This window comes from Tachysurus fulvidraco, chromosome 14, assembly GCF_022655615.1.
Source record: "Tachysurus fulvidraco isolate hzauxx_2018 chromosome 14, HZAU_PFXX_2.0, whole genome shotgun sequence".
NCBI lineage: Eukaryota > Metazoa > Chordata > Actinopteri > Siluriformes > Bagridae > Tachysurus > Tachysurus fulvidraco.
This window is the reverse complement of record NC_062531.1, coordinates 14,137,695-14,155,480: the sequence shown is the minus strand read 5'-3', so window position 1 is coordinate 14,155,480 and position 17,786 is coordinate 14,137,695. Positions and strand designations below refer to the sequence as shown.

Below are 17,786 nucleotides of genomic sequence, written 5' to 3'. Positions count from 1 at the left end.
AAATAAATAGGTTTTAAAATGTCTAATATTAAAAACAAGGAATGTAAATATATAAAAATGTAGATTTCTAAGGTCCTATTTTAATATAAAGAGAATTGTTATAGTGATAATGCTAACTGCAAAACTACCACAAAAGGTCACATTTTCTTCAAAAACTACAGCCCTACAGCATCCATGTAATTTTGGTCATTGATCCTGTTAGATTCACTATTGTATATGTTTCAAAATCTCTTAAATAAAAGCCTGGCTATTTCACATGATGACCATCATTAATATGTTTCAGTTTGCCTTCCACTGATCTGTTCCTTGCATTGATCAATGTTTAGAGCAACCCGTAACAGGTTTAACAAATCATTCTTTCAAGCAGTCCATGACAAGCATTTAGTGAAGGCTCTACAAAGAAGCATAAAACTAGGAAACCACTAATAGTTCATTATGCCACGTTTACTTTTTTTTCCAAAGCCACTATGATTAATTTACACAAACAGTTTCAACTAAGAGAAAATCTCACCTGCAGTGTGCTAAAGTACAGGGTACACAACAAGTGATAAGTGTAACAGTGCCCAATTCTTTTCAGACTGCACTATATGTAGATTCCTGTTGAGTTTCCCTTTTATGCCCCATCCAGGCACAATTTTGTTTAATGTAATAGAATCCATAATATTCTCATTATCTTGTTTCCATCTTAAGTTGGATACAATAAAACTGACCCTGCAACCTGACTTGTCGCTCACCTTCACCCGCAATCCCCAACCTGAACAACAGTAATGAAATGCTTTACTTGTTAAAGGAATCATGCATAACTTACTATATCAGCTATAATCTAACTTTTTAGGTGTTACTTCAAAAATTTACATTATTATAAGGTTAAATAGAACATAAATCTGCACAATAAGTCTGTCTGAGCCAGCTCTTATAAATGAACTTTGAGAGATGACTCACATACATTATACTGTGTCAATTATTTGGATAACTGACCATCAAATCCATATGTTGCCACAAAGTATACAACTGTGTACGGTGTCTTTGCTGTGATTACAAATGTTACCTTCCTATAAAGCCTGCTTGATGGAGTATTTCTGAGATGGTTGTCCTTCCAGCAAGTTTTTACAACTCTATAGAAAAGATTTTCTTTATATTATTTTACTTTTTTTTTATTTCTCACTTTTATTCTTTAAACTGACACAAGTAAACAGGGCCTATGTGCAGTGTTTAGCCCTACTACAAAAGTACATAATGTTATATGCGTGCATTCATCTGAAAAGAATGAAATGTACAGCAGAGACAACAAATCAAACCAGACAGATTTTTTTTGTGGTCACACCTGAGAGAGAAGAGAGGGAGAAAGTGTGGAAATCTATTACATTTTTCCCAGTCATTTATAATATATAGCTTGCAATGTCACTGACCATGTGGGAGACAGGGGAGTGGGTTGGCTCTTTTAGTGGGTTGCTGTATAATCCAGGGGCATAATCAGCATCTACCCATCACATATATGATATCACAGGACCACTAAAACATTGAGCATTATGACTAGCCCCTGCATCCTTTCAAAGGACCAGTGCATTCCAAGAGCCAGCCACTATTTTCCCATTTTTAACAACAACAAAAAAAACCCCCACAGATGATAACATCAAGCAAAACCCCATAAGTAAAGAAAACCCTTCCTCTAGATACCTGAACACATGACATCAAACAATTTGGGTGTAGGGATATAACAAATGTATAGTTGTTGGTTATTGCTTTAAATCAGTGAAATCTATAATGATTTAGTGAATTACTGAAATGATTGAAAGTAGACAATATGCCTCTTTGGGTTCCAAAAATGGTATTTCAAGGTTGAAATATTTACAATGCAGCAATCACAATAATAATAATAACTAAGGAGCAGCATATTCAAAGGACACCATTGTAGCAAATTGTCAAAGGAGACAAAACAGTACAAAGGTCTAAATTGTTAGCTTAATATCCAAAAAGAAAAAAAAAACAGGAGACATTTAATGGTCAAGAAATAATTCAGGCAGAACACAAATATTTTAGCATGCACACCCACACATCTAATTGGGGAAAAGCAGAATTTGAGTGCACTGAAACGTTAATATGGCACAACAGACAGCTTTTGTTTATTATAGCAGTGCTGCATAATAATTCTCACTTGATCAGTTTGGCTTTGATCCACAAATGGAATTGAAACACTTTTATCCCATACTCTTATTCAAGCTAGCTTTTGCTCAACGTTAAACCTACTGAGTACAACATACCATTTCTATATCACTATATCGAAAGTACAGTACATCCAAATTAAAGTTTTGAAATTGCTGATTAAGTTCAACGGACCAGGCTAACATTCATAGATTTGTGGATTGTCACAGCATTTTGTTTCATAATTAGCTTAGCACTTATTGTATTGTGGCTGCTTATGTTTAACATGCTCCCAGCAACAAGAATGTCGGGAAAGTTTCAAAAGGTAAATATAATAAAACATCACTCAACAACTCAAAATCTGATGTTTTATTGCAAGATCATATGTCAAATTTACAACAGGAAAAATAATCTGCATACCCATATTTTAAAAAGCCTTGCGTTTGTAAAATAAATGCATGTTTCAATTTAATGTTACCAATGACTCAGCTCAAGTGAGTAAGCATAAATATTCATGACAGGAAAAAAAACTGTTTAATATCAGCAGCAAGATTTATATTAAGCTTAGTTTATATGTTACGACTCATTACATTAGCTATTTTTAGTTTCACATAAAGAGACAGAGTTCTGTCTCTGGAATGGATAAACATGACAACTTGTCAATTATAGTGATTAAACTCCAATTTTTCAGAACAGGTCATGTGCACTATATGGACAAAGGTTTGTGGGCACCTAATACCACTATATGTGAGTCTTCCTGTTGCTACAATGTCGGAAGCACACAATATATTTGTGTGCTGTAGTTGTCATGATGAGACAAAGGCGAGTGAGGATCCAAATGCAGTTTGAACTTTTAATAAACCAAAACAAGAAACAGATAAGCAGGCAAAAACAGGGCAGAATACTGAGCAGAAAAGGGAACGGGAACAGGAACAGGAACAGAGACATAAACAGACAACATACTACACCAACAACGACTAACATCAGGGACGTGAACAAACAGAGTAGATATAGTGAACAAGAACCGATCACAAGGCAGAGACAATCAAAGACTAAGACAAAACACCTGGGGAAGAGATTGAGTGCAATTAATGTCCATGGTAACAAATGAGTGGGCGGGGCCAACAGCAGGGAATGACAGCAGACAGAGCAAAACAAAGCAAAACACAGACAGACTCATTACAGTAGTATTACAATTCCCCTTAATTAAGGCTCTCAAACATGTTCCAATGTGATAATGCCCATGTGCATAGTATTATAGGCAAATGCCCATAATATAGGATGTGATATTCACCATTTAATTAACATGCTATTATAATTAAGACATAAATATACAAACTGCCATAAATGTATTTCAAGGGTCATTTCTAGCATATGATCAATGATTTTATGAATGCTGTCATTGCCTTCTGGGATCATGGGAAATCCTTGTGAGCTGGGGAGATCAATGACAATGTCCACCACGATGTGGTTGTAGGGACATTGGGGTATTGGGAGTGGTTTAAGAAGACCAGCAGGCAGTTGGTGGGGGACGCCTGCTTGGGCGCAAATGGGGCAGGTTGCGATGAATCTTTTTATGTCAGCCACCAATGGCCTGGATGTCCTGAGCTTGAGGAGCGAGTGAACCCATTCCATTTTGCGTTGTTGGAGACCCACGGGCACATACTTCAGTGTAGGTGGGCATTCTGGTTGGGTTGAGGTGAAACTGTGTTTGAGGTTGTCGAAGGCCTTTTGTGCTGTTTCTGATCACTGCAATTTGCATGGTTTTCCACACAAAAATTTGCAAAGCTAAGGAATCTTTGTAACTTCTTGACACTGGATGGAGTAGGCCTCTCTGTCATGGCGCTTATCTTCTGGGGGTTCATTTACACCTCTTGGCCATTAAATTTGTATCCCATGAATGAAATTTTACATTTTACAAATAGTTTAATGGTGATGCTGTAGTAGATGCTGTAGAACTTGGCAGACATTAATTTAATTATTACCATTATTTCCGAATGATATCAACCTCAGAGTCTGAGAACAAGCAACACAAAAAACATTATGGAATCCAGACACTTAAAAAGTCCTAATACATAATAAACTACTGCAATATGTAACACAGTATACCTTTAGAATCTTTATTCCCTTGAAAACACTTTTGAAATCTACTGTGCTCATAGTATAATAATAATGTAGATGTATTGGTAATATTTGCATCTGCAGCAACATGTGAATTTTCCCACGCATATTAAAGGACATACTTTGGATTTAATCTGTTGTTCAGGTGTCTCTCCAGGCAACCTCAATGCAGACTTTTTTCCATGTACTGATCATCTGTTACTGTCCTTTAATGTTGATCTTCCACTCTTCAAATCAAAATCTTCACGTATTATATCATTCCGGAAAATCAAGGACATTAATTTGGACAACTTGTCTTTAAGCATTGCAAGTCTTCCTAGGGCTGACAGCTGTTCCACTCCAGATAATTTGGTCTCTCAGTACAATAATAGTCTCCACAATTTGTTGAATACTTTTGCTCCAGTTAAGACTAGGACTGTTTCATTTACTGTTACTGCACCCTGGTTCACTCCTTTTCTCAGGCAATTAAAAGCAAAAGGACGACAGCTTGAGAGACTTTTCAGAAGAACCGGCCTTACTGTCCACAAGGAAATGTACTCAGAACATATGTCTCACTATAAAGACACTATTGCTAAAGCTAAATCTACATACTATTCTGGCTTAATCGGTTCTAATGAAGGGAATTCAAAGCTTCTTTTTTCCTTATTGAAAAATTTTACAACACCCACCGACTCACTTCCCTCTCATTTGTACTCATCTGATTTCTGCAATACTTTAGCATCATTCTTTACCTCAAAAATTGAAGGCATTCATCGTCAACTTATGGCCACTCCTGTTTCTACTCCATGTGTCTCAGTTCTACCTGTTCCTACACAATTGTTCTCTGAGTTTATTCTGCCCACAATTGATGATATCTTAAAACTTATTCATCAATCTAAATCTTCAACCTGTGTTCTTGATCCTTTACCAACTGTCCTTGTTAAGGCTACTGCTTCCTCTCTGTCCCAGTTTATTATGGATATTATTTATTCTTCCCTTACCACTGGGGCTGTTCCTTCTCTTTTCAAAACAGCTGCTATAACTCCAATTCTAAAGAAACCAGGTTTGGACACCAACAACCTTAATCATTTTCGTCCTATTTCTAATCTTCCTTTCATTTCTAAAATTTTGGAAAAAGTTGTTGCTGCTCAACTTCATATCCACTTGTCTGGCAATAATCTATATGAACAATTCCAATCTGGTTTTCGCCCATTTCATAGCACTGAAACAGCTCTATTAAAAGTCACAAACGATTTGCTTATAGCAGCTGATTCTGGTTTACTATCCATCCTCCTTCTCCTTGATCTGAGTGCAGCTTTTGATACAATTTCCCACGATATTCTTTTAGACAGGCTTTCCACTATTGGCATCACCAACACGCCTCTGAAATGGTTTCATTCATATCTCTCTGATCGCACACAGTTTGTTCAACTAAAATCATTCACCTCTTCTGTAGTTTCCGTTACCTCTGGTGTTCCCCAGGGCTCTGTTCTTGGCCCTTTGTTATTTATTACTTACCTTTTACCCCTTGGTCATATTTTTCATAAACATCAGGTTAAGTTTCATTGCTATGCGGATGACACCCAGCTCTACCTTTCCACAAAACCACATTCCAAACTCCCTCCATCTGCTCTTTCTGATTGTCTCATTGACATAAAGTCATGGTTTTCAGCAAATTTTCTTAAACTAAATAGCAATAAAACAGAATTTCTCCTTATAGGCACAAAAACTGTGCTTAACAAATTTTCAAATTTTCTTATTTCCATTGATGAATCTCTCATAGCTCCCTCATCTCAGGTTAAGAGTCTTGGTGTCATCTTTGATAGTACCCTTTCTTTTACCTCACATGTAAATAATGTTACTCGGGCTGCATACTTTCACCTTCGAAATATCAATAGGCTTCGTTCCTTTCTCACCACTCAATCTACCACCACTCTTATTCACAGTCTAGTAACCTCCCGGCTTGACTACTGTAATTCTCTTCTTATTGGGCTTCCTCACAAAACCCTTCATAAGCTGCAACTCGTTCAAAACTCTTCTGCCCGTATTATCACTCGTACTCCCTCTATCCATCATATTACACCTGTTCTGGAACAGCTACACTGGCTTCCCATTAATTTTCGTATCAAGTATAAAATTCTTCTTCTAACATTTAAAGCTATCCACAATCTTGCACCTTCATATCTTCTTGATCTTCTTCATACTCCAAAACCAACTCGCACTCTTAGGTCTTCTTCTTCCACTCATTTCATTGTTCCCTCTATCCGTCTTGTAACGATGGGGAACAGAGCTCTCACTTCCATCTGAGCTCCGTAATATTGATTCTCTTTCATCATTTAAATCTCAGCTTAAAACTCATCTGTTTAGTTTAGCATATTCTAGATCATGATTTGTAATGTTGGTCCAAATTTTATTTTATTATTATTTTTTTTTTCTATATAAGTATTGTATAACTATATTTTTTGTTGTTTTTCTTCTTCTTTTGTACGGTGACCTTGAGTGTTAGAAAGGCGCCTTTAAATAAAATGTATTATTATTATTATTATTATTATTTGAAAGCAATATGGCATTCACAGACACAGCCTATATTTGTGTGCATCCCGCTGAAGGCTGCTACTTTGTCTTGATTATGAAATTTCATTATTCCATTGCTCTAATAACATAGTACACATGTGTCCTTTATTATATACTAAATCTCTCAGCTTTCTATCCTAATAACAATGGCTTATTAATCCTTATGTTGAAGTGAATGAAAACAAGTAAATTGTGCACAGAGCAATGTAGAAAATTAATTGTTTTCTTTTATTATAAACATTATTTCTTCCCAGAAATTAAAAACGGAAATGTCTAGGGACCCAGTCTATAGGAAACAATAAATTATTTACAATTTTTTTTCTTTAATTGTCACTGTCCACTTTAATACAAAGACCTGTACACTGCTCATCTATGTAGTTATAGAATCAGGGATCATGTGGCAGTAACAGATTGCATAAAATCATGCAGACACAGGTTAAGAGCTTCAAAAATCTGAATACAGAATATTAAGGTTAAAATTTCTCCCAAAAGCACCACTCAGCTATCTAATAGCCTTCAGCACCTATGGATCTATTCATAGTCATGGACAATTGACGTGTCTACAGTAGGTTTAAAGAAACTGTAACAACCCTAAACCCATAAAGGTGGCTGTTGACTAAATAGGATTAAATGGTGGCATGTTTTCTTAATCCTGCTCAAAGTTTCCAAGGGATTTCTTATCCAATTGCTTCATTAGATGTTATGACCTCTTCTGAGGTTATTATATTTGTTGCACCTACATGAAATATTTTTCTATTTTAATTCTGATCATTCTAATAATATTGATAATCTTTTATTTGTCCAATCTTTCTTATATGTGTCTGCCTGAATGAAAGTAAAAACCACAACAACTCTTGTTACATTTTTTAGGTCCACAACAGTGCAGGCCCCAAATTTACCCCCACCCAGTCTACATGGATAACATTCTGAACAATCCGATGAATCCTGTGTTAGTCACTCATTGATGCATGCAAATGGTCTTAACAGAGGAGACTCCATCCAGATGTATGCTGTCCAAGTGCAGAGTGCAGATGTACTCATTACTCTTTAGTAAAAAACTATCATATTGCATCATGTTTATTATGCAGTAATACCTGGCAGTACATTGGCCATTATGCTGCTACACTCCAATATGCAGATGCCACCCCCTCTTTCCTTTAAGTTTATTCAATTCAATGCAATTCAATTTTATTTGTATAGTGCTTATGATTAAAAAGGGAACCCATCATCATTATGGATACCAGATTTCTTTCTTTCTATAACTGTAAAGTATATAATCATAAGCAATTGTGTATCCAGGAGCCTTTGAGCAACCTATACTGTAAGTATGAGCATCAGCATTCTTAAATTCATAATACTTTAACATTAATTCCTTCCTATTGAATCTGACAAATGTTCAATGACCCCACAGCAATCCCATGTATTTTCAGGCTGTCTACATGGGACCATTCTCAGCTGGCCTTTGTGATGAGACTGCAACCAGAGGTAGGACATTAGAATGGATCATGAGAGCAAAATCAGTCAGGGACACTGGACACTAGAAGCAAGTACTTCAACGAGACTAACTATGACAGAATAACTAAGAAGACCTGAAGTGGGCAGCCACTCCAATGTGAACAAACCTGGGAGAGTGTGAGAGTGAGGGGATGAAAATATCCAAACATCCCAACTCACCAAAACACACTATTCCCATGAACCCTCTAGATCTGCTCCTTTACTTAAGAAAAACAATTTACAATAGGCTTGCCTAAACAAATGCCTGGACTTTTGAACATTGAGACTGAGTCTGAGTCCCAAACACTAATTGGAATGCTATTCCATAACTGCAGGTATGCATGAGGTTAGACTGGTGCTGTGCCCTTAAAATAATCTCTTTAGGTGAGCTTATGCATTATTGCTCTTACGGACTGCAAGTCCACTGTGGTGTTAAAATAAGGCTATTTTCTAATAACTAGGAATACTAAACAGCAATATCTTACCCACCTACCTAAATTTGTATATGGTAGCCATAACAGCACACAATGTCACAATGTTCCCCCTTGGTGGAATCCAGGTTTTTTTTTACCCCACCTAACTGTCAAGGCAAAGTGGTTCACACCATGGATGGCAATTTTGTGAGCATTCATACACATGCCAAAACCTTAGACATTAAGTGACGGGATGACTATACTATAAAAAGTAACCGGTAATGGCTGACATTCCCTTAACTTCATATCATCTTGGACAAATGTTGACTACAGCGGAACTTGTGACAACGGGCTACAGGTAAACCATTCCTCCAAAAATGGAGATATCTTTGTATGAGCTTTAGATTAGAATTATGCTAAGTAGATGTACATTGTGTGCAGGGTGTTGAAAAAAAAGGTTGCGATTCTACTTCATAGTTTCCCCCAGCTATCCCTCAGTGTTGGAACTAGGTACAGTAGATACCACACTGATGCACCACACCAGAGCTTGTAGTGTGCTTCCAAATGGCTTGGCTTGGCCATAGAGTGGCCACTTTTGCTCATAGTAACAGGAAAATATTTTATCTGTGAAAACCATAACAGAGCCAATAGTTTTCACAATGTGAGTCCTGTAATTAGGAGCACGGCTGTCTAGCAAGTGGCAGTGTCACTGAAATGATTGAGCAACCACAGCTTGGCTTTTCGCACTCTGTACAGAGAACTTAATCATGGGTGGATTTATGGACATCCCCACATCCCATACATCCATAGGTGACACAAATTTATTGAGCACCATTTGAGGTAGGCCTTCTGATGGCTATGCTGCAGGCAAATAAACATCAATTTAGAGCAGAATAGTCAAGCATAACACTCACTAGGAGCATTGACAAATAGGAGCTGAAGGCACTGGATTTTGTCACAGCTAACTACAGTCATCCAATGATGATGTCATCTTTGACAACACAAAAAGTAAATGAAGAAGTAGCTGAATCAGTGGTATATTTGAGGGACCAACAATTATGAACATAAAACAGTTTTCCACTAATGTACTCACTAGTCATTAAAATATTCTGTGATTCTTTTTTGAGGCAGACTCATAGTCTCAGACATGCTGAAATGTATGGCACCGTCAGCCAGATAAACTGTAAACATGAGGTTGGTCCCTTTATGCACAAAGCAGAATAGCTTTGGCACAGCAATTCAGGAGTGCTTGCAGTCTAACCACGGAGGCCTTGCAGTTGGGAGCTTTAAAGGCTTTAGGCAACAATTCTTTATTGGTGATTACCTCAGCAATGGACTGTGTATGTTGAAAGTTGCTACAGATTACATATTGGAGGAACCTGCAACTGGTCTTTCGATCCCAGACTACTAGACATTGGTAAATAACTTTAATTAACAAGTGAGTCAAAATAGTGAAAGTCACGGTAACTGTAGATAGAATATTTGAAAAAAATGTACTATATATAGTAATCAAAATACTTAGTAAAAAATATCAAATCTATTTGTTGGCTCTATAATAAACTCATTAAATTATCTATTCCTAAATAGTGTCAACATCTTTGAATTACCTTTGTTTCAGGATAGGCTTTTCCATAGATCATTAAATCATTAGAAAAGAGCATCCTCTGACCCAGAAGATCAGGTGATTATGCCATGTTCAAGATATACTATGACAGTTCGAGGCTAGAGTAAGACTGATAACATTTTGTAATAAATGTTTTTTAACTGCCTTCATTCTTTCTTATTTAGTAGAAAGTATTGATTTAAACTCTAATATATTTCTATCATTTGAACACAAGTTGTAACATCAATGACACCTGGAGACAGATACGGTATCAGTCTATTTCTGAACCCAATACAATAACTGTCATGTTTAATCCAGTTTAAGATAAATATGATTTGGTTTGTCTGCCTACACTTTTGCTCACATAGACATTTCTCTTGACAATAAACTGTACAGAAATAGCAGTTTCTTAATAGTGAAATACAACAGTTACTTTCTTTGTGGCATTTAATAGGACATAAACATTTTTCACTGGTTATGTAGCTTTACATTGTGGCTTTACATTGTATATTTTTATTATAATATAACTGACTAACCCAAAGACATGTTACTAAATAATAAATGGTAATAAATAAATGGTAAATTCACTTAAATTCCATACAACTTTATACTGTAACATTTCAGCATCACAATGGCTATTATCATGTAAAATATGACATATATAATACACAAATAACAGTGAAACAGAAAACAAATCTGCAGAAGGAAGTATTATAAGTAAAGTAAGTAAACCTGTGGGAAAATGAATCCAGGCCTACTTCCTTACATATTGGACCACCAGGGTGACTTTACATGGCTACACATAAACAATCACCACTATGTCATTCTTTTTTTCCCCCATTCTTATTTCTGGGCAGATTGTTGAGCTGTTTCTTTTTTTGCCAGGCCCAGATAGAGCTGTATGATAAACATGATCTGTGCTCCAAATATCTGGCTCTGGAGCATCTTTGACAAGTCCTTAAAAAGCTTTGCACCAAAAGCAACATAATGCCATTTGGAAAACATGAAGTATGGAGCCAGAAGGAAGTCAAGCTGAATTTAAGTAAATGGACATGTTGTTTCATTTATAAAACCATGACAAATGTTATGACATATGTGACTTGTATGGCAAACTAAAAGTGATCTAGATTGGGTTTGGCTTGAAAAGTTGGCTGACACAAATGCCAATAGCAGAATAAAAACATCTGCTGCCAGGATTTAGGTATAAATACTTGTTCATAAATACATCATTCAAAATGAAGCTGGGATTTAGAACCAAAAATGGCTGAAGGGTGGCGTGAAATATGATACATTCTGAGTCTGGATGGTGATGCCAAGAACATGAGAATGGTATTGTTTATAATCAAAATGTGATGCTGTGATGGACAACCAAGATCTGGAAGTGGGTGGATGCACATCTACTTTTTTCACTTGATATTTGTAAAATAATTGAGAATTGGTAATAAGACAAGTGTGGAGTATGTGGAAAAAAGATATATTGGCAAGTACATCATGGAAATGGTTAAGCATAAAGAAGGTAAACCAAAGCAAAAAGGAAATATTGGGAATATTGGACTCCATATCATGCATTGTAGGAAGCTAAAGGAGCTCCACTGTCACAAATAATGCAAATAAATGAATAAAAGATAAGATTACTTTGGTATATTGAACATAGGTCAAGACACATGCCATTAGACGAATACTATGGCCAACTAAACAGAGGCACTTTCAGACAGTTGCAAAGTATCATTATGAAACTCACCACATCCTTTCACCAGAAATTTCAGGTTGAACATTGCTTCATTGCTGCTTACTATTCACTGTTAATATGAGTCTTATTCTCCATAAAGAGCAGTATAAGAAAATATTGAATGTATAGTTGCACCTGAAGTGATTTCACAATTTAAGAAGCACACAAAACAGTGTAAACATTTCAAGAGATTCTGGCAAGAGCTGTCTGTTTTTTAGTCACACAGTATGCTATTAAGATGTGTTACAAACCATTGCAAAAAAAAGTGTAGCTTCCACTAGTTACTAAAGAAGTCAACTTGTCAGTCTGTAAAGAAATGTCAGGAATGTAATAATGGAGAAAAATTTTGTGAACCCTTTAGAATTTTCTATATGTCTGCATATATAACCTAATTATCAGATTCAGAACAAATGAGAGAATAATATCATCATACTTTTAAATGAGAAGCCTTATGTTAGGAAAAAGGGAAATAATGCATTTCAGCATAATAATATTAATTATATATCATTGAATTATATAAGAATTATATATAAATAATAAATATCATGGTTTGAGCCTGTCTTGCTGCATATGGGCCACGAAAGCTTAGCCTCATTTATAGAACAAAGAATTCTTAATTTCACTCATTATTTCAAACGAAAAATGTCAAAACATCTGTCCATGAACTGAATCTCAAGAGAAATTGAGTCATGAGCCATGAGCAAACCGACCAAATTCCTAGTGTTAAATCTGTCCTGTACTAAGGAATGGGCTAAAATCCCCTCAAGCTGTTGTGCAGGACTAATCAACAGTTACCAAACATGTTTAGTTCCAGCTATTGCTGCACAAGGGGGAAAATGTAAAAGGTTCAAAAACATTCAAGCACCACTGTATGTACTTACTGTATGATTTTCTGATACCAACAGCTAAAGAATGAAGGAGCTAAGACATATACTAAGCTATCCACATGAGATAACAGTTGCAAGGTTCTGACTTTGGTATTTTTACACTGTGAGGAACAAATACATGAAAGACTCAAGAAGCTCTGAAGGAAAAGGTCATGGTTGGAGACAATTTAGTTGTAGAACCACAGTTATATACATAACCTTCCATTTCAAATGGATTTTTACCATTCAAAACAAGACAAACAAATTCAAAAGCATAAAGATTCACTTGTGGTTGATTTACAGTTTAAAACCTACAGTAGGTTTGCTCTGTGAAATATTGACTACAAACTCTATATATGATTATACTTGAGGTTTCAAAAACAGCTGTTCATCAGTCAAATGTCCTTCTCTAATGGAAGCAATTTAGCCTCCTCACTCAGTGCTCCCATAGTGGCTAATATCATTCGTGGCCTCCTGTAGGGTGGTGTGTGAGATTTCTTCTTTGTCCCCTTTACGTGAGGCCGTAAAGAAATCTGACACGCAGATCACCTACAATAAGAGAAAAATATCAGTTATAGTGTTATTATCGGAATAACTCAGTTATAGTGTTTAGGAGAATGGGCAAAACATACTGTGCTAAAGCTTTATACTGCATTATTAACGTTTTTCACTGAAAGTTTATTTTAAAAACATATGTGCCATGTTTTTATCACAGCAAATTAATATGTAAAATAACAGCAAATAAATGACCCTTGAGTTTTGAATGAAGATAAACCCAAAAATTCATATTTAGAAAAGAAGTTTAGTTATTGAGAGCTAAAAGTCAGTCACTAACAAGTAGTATGGAAAAGAATCAAAGCCTGAAAAAAGTGTTGATGATTAGACCAAAATCCAGAGACACAATTTTGTGTAACAAACACTGCACCTGGTACACAAACAGTAATATGGTGGTGAACCGTTGTTTTTTGGTGTTTTTTGAGAACTGGGGTCTAGGGAATCTTGAATCAAGTAGAATGAAGCAACAGGACAATATAGCCTGTAACAGATTGGATCTTTCACCAAGATTATATCCTAAATGAGCAAACTGCAAGAACACAAATTGGTGGTCTATATATATATATATAGATAGATAGATATATACATATATATTGCTTGAGAAGATCAGTTTTAATGCATTTTAATAAATCACCTAAAAGAAAACTGCACTCTATAAAATATCATTTATCTTTTAAAAACTATAGACAAACAACCAAACAATAGTGAAAAACTATAGCTATATCCAGTCATTAAGTGCATTCATTATTCATTTTGTATATTAAGTTGATTAGGTTTCTGTACAATAAAAAAATGTTGGAATTAGCTGTAAAAATAAATTGATAAAGATGTTATTCCCAGTCTTTATTATTAATCTGATTAAGTATAAAGAGACATGCAAAATACTCACTATAAATATTGCCACAATAGCTCCCTGTACTAAACCAGTAAGAACATCACTCCAGTGATGTTTGTAGTCTGAAACCCGTGACAGACCAACATACACAGATGCTGAAATTAAGAAGAACTGGATAGTTGGCCTTAGTAATCGAGCCCATTCTGCCTTCATTCTTGATTGAAGATAAAGCTTATGTGGAAGGTAAAACAAAACAATATTAGTAACACCAAGACAGCTTTAAAATGATGTGATCATCTGGCATCTAACTGAAAAAGAGGGATGAGTAATCAAAGCTTGGTTCCTGTGGTAGTATAATAATAGTAGTAGTACTTACTGCAAGGAACAGCATACAATACATGGAAAAGGACGAATGTCCGGAAAAAAACGAAAGCCTGTAAAAAAAAAAAAAAAAAAAGTGACATTATATATAAGTATATATTATGTTTGGGAGAATAATAATGGCACTAAGAAGAAGAAGAAAAAGTTTTTTTTTTTTTCAAATTCAAGATTTGTTAACTACTGTAGGACTAAATTCTTAAATTCTTACCTGCCTTCATTGACCAGTGCCTTGTCACCTGTACAAGCGAAGTTCTCAATGTAACCTGATTTACAATCCACAAGGCTCCAATTGGGTTTGCAAATGCTCAAAAAATGAGGCCTCAGTCGGCCAATGGTGTACTTTGCAATGTCAGTCAGGGACTGGTTTATTGCAGCTCCAAAAATAAACGACCCAACAGCTTTGTAGATGCAAGCAACATAGACTTTCATTACAGCAGATCTAGATCTAAGATATACCAAAATACACTCTCCACCAATGATCTGTAAAAAAACAGGTCAACAAGCAGCCACTTTATTTGTATATTCCATATAATTTGCTGAATACTGAACACTGCTAGCTGAATACTGCTAACATTCACTTAAATTTGCAAAGACTGAAAATGAACATAATTTATCATACAGTAACTACAATATGTAAGTAAAACAAATTCTAAATATATAGAATACTACTACATTTTTTATTAGACATGTGTCTTATTATATTTAGACATAAGTCAATACATCTGTGTGGATTGACTTTACATAGTCTATATAGACAGAAAAAGGAAGAAATACTTACTACAAATAATGTGAATGGAATCACTATTCCCATTAGCAGCTGATAAGATATAGTATCTTCTTTGTACGGGTACCTGATGGTGTCATCACTGCAAAAAAATCCTCTTTTGAATGGAGTGTGTTGTATGTTTAATACTGCAAATGGAAGTCCAGCTGAAAAAAATATAGTAAATTAGATTACGTCATCAACAGCTGAAACGACTGGCAGAGAAAATAACGGTCACATGAATCTTGCTCTTCGTTTCAATGAATAACCATTGTTCTATGTTTTTTCATGTGATTGGTAAGACATCACTGCAGCAGCTAAGCCTAGATAGAAGGCTACAATTCGCTGTTTGTTTTAATATCACATATAAGGGAACCATAATACCTCTCAAGTAAACAATTTCATTCAAACACAAAATGCTTTACATGAAAACAAAATGTAATGTATGTGGAACAAATCTGTGTTTGTGTGAATGGTTTCAGGGACATTCAAGGGCATTCTAAATGGGTACAGTAGTAATTCAAGGCTACTGATTGGCCTCTTATACAAAGGTTTTCTTTAGTTCTCCTGAATGCTGGAAAAATGTGGTTAGAGCTGCATGGTAGGTAGGTGATGTCACAGACATTCAAAACAGTAATGATGAGAATTCCACATTGCTTGCCAACCAAATAATGCAATAGAACCAGCTCAGTTTTCCACTGGCCTTGTTTCTCTCCTTTAAGAGAATAAATCTTTAAGAAATTAAACCTCTTTGGCAGATGACCCATATCAAAATAAAACATAATAGATGCATGGAATACCGCTGCCATGAGTTGATTTGCAACTATGGTTAAGTAGGTGATATGTGTCAAAGTAACATCCACAGGAATGCCAGGCCAAAAGGTTTCCCAGAAGAATACATGACCAGAGCATCACAGTGCCTCTGCTGCCTTGTCTTCTTCCCATAGTGCATCCTACACTGTCATCTCTTCCCCAGGAATTATAAAAGAAAATGTGATTCATAAGACCAGGCCACCTTCTTACCTGACACTGCTGCTGGTTCACCAGTCACCCTTTTTGGACCATTTATAGTACTATTGGTATTAACCACTATATACCTGGAACACCCCACAAGACCTGCTGTTTTAGATCATGGCAGCTAGTAGAAATGAAAAACATGAAAGGTCCATAACAATCTGTGCTGACCTGTACCACACTTCCCCTGTATTCTCTTTCTTTGTAGTTTTCTTTTGTCTCTATTCCATGGCTACACTGAAGTCACTTCACAGATAAGGTCAAACTAAAGAGACACTAACAACAATAAATAGCTTCTCTAAGCACTTCCTTCAATGCTGACATGGTATTTTCGCAAGCATTTGTACACTTACCAACCATGCATCCACATCAGTGATGTCCATGCAAGATACTGCATGCATTAGTTGCATCCCAGGAACACCCTCCCCCCCACCGACCCCCCCACCCCCCACGCCACAAACCTGCCATTTTGGAGATGCTCTGATACAGTCCTATAGCCATCAGTTTGGCATTCATCAGGATGACAATAATCAAGCATTTTAACTATGCCATATACTGCTCAATTGATGCCATCTATCTAACATCTTTTAAGCTATTTTAACATCTTTTAACATATTTTAGCCCTGTTCAAAGCCTCATAACTCCCCCTGATAGCTGAAGATGCCTTTTTATTCTATTTGATTTCCATTTTGGTGTTTGCTATTTAACCGTTAAGAATTGAAAATGGAAAATGAGGAAAAAGCTGAGAACTCAGACTTGAAGTAGTTTTATTTATAGTAGTTTGGTTTGTGAAAATAAAATGGAAAAAAAAAGATTTCCTTTTTTAACTTCTAAATGTGATTAGATGAAGGTATGGCTGATGTGCAGTACTTTGTTTTGTTTTGTCTTTTTCATGCCTGTCTGAGTGTTTGCAGGCAACAAAACACCAGTTACAAGGTGTTCAGAGAGACCTTGATGTCTATTATTAATTATTTAAGCGGTTAACAAAATGTCAAGACATTTCTGTTTAACCACAAACTGAAACACAATACATTAACTTTGACTTGCAGGATTGCAGTGAATGAGCATTAAAGCTATAATGCACATGATTATATGATGTTCTGTGGTAAACTATGATGAGTCACATTAAAAACCCTGCAATGATATTTAACATTTTAGCTTGCTAAAGGGATCATGACAACCAGCTAGTGCATACTTCAATTAGTGTGTGTTATTTTCATACTTCAAACTCAGTTAATTTGAAATGCGTGTTTTATCCACCATTCTTCTTTAAGTGACCAGAACTAGAAGTCCCCTAAAATCATGTTCACTTTTTTC

General features: G+C 35.8%; 1 protein-coding gene across 1 annotated transcript in view; it reads right to left on the bottom strand.

Annotated features, from left to right (window-relative positions):
- Nucleotides 1-11,784: 11,784 nt before the first annotated feature.
- Nucleotides 11,785-17,786, bottom strand: part of LOC113656312 (phospholipid phosphatase 1) — a 7,604-nt gene continuing 1,602 nt past the window's right edge. The window contains exons 2-6 of the mRNA XM_027167554.2: nucleotides 15,471-15,622; nucleotides 14,901-15,172; nucleotides 14,688-14,745; nucleotides 14,366-14,542; nucleotides 11,785-13,470 (exon numbers count right to left, since the gene is read on the bottom strand). Coding sequence (XP_027023355.1) covers nucleotides 13,354-13,470; nucleotides 14,366-14,542; nucleotides 14,688-14,745; nucleotides 14,901-15,172; nucleotides 15,471-15,622 — 776 coding nt within the window. The 3' untranslated portion in view covers nucleotides 11,785-13,353. The remainder of the gene's footprint in view (nucleotides 13,471-14,365; nucleotides 14,543-14,687; nucleotides 14,746-14,900; nucleotides 15,173-15,470; nucleotides 15,623-17,786) is intronic.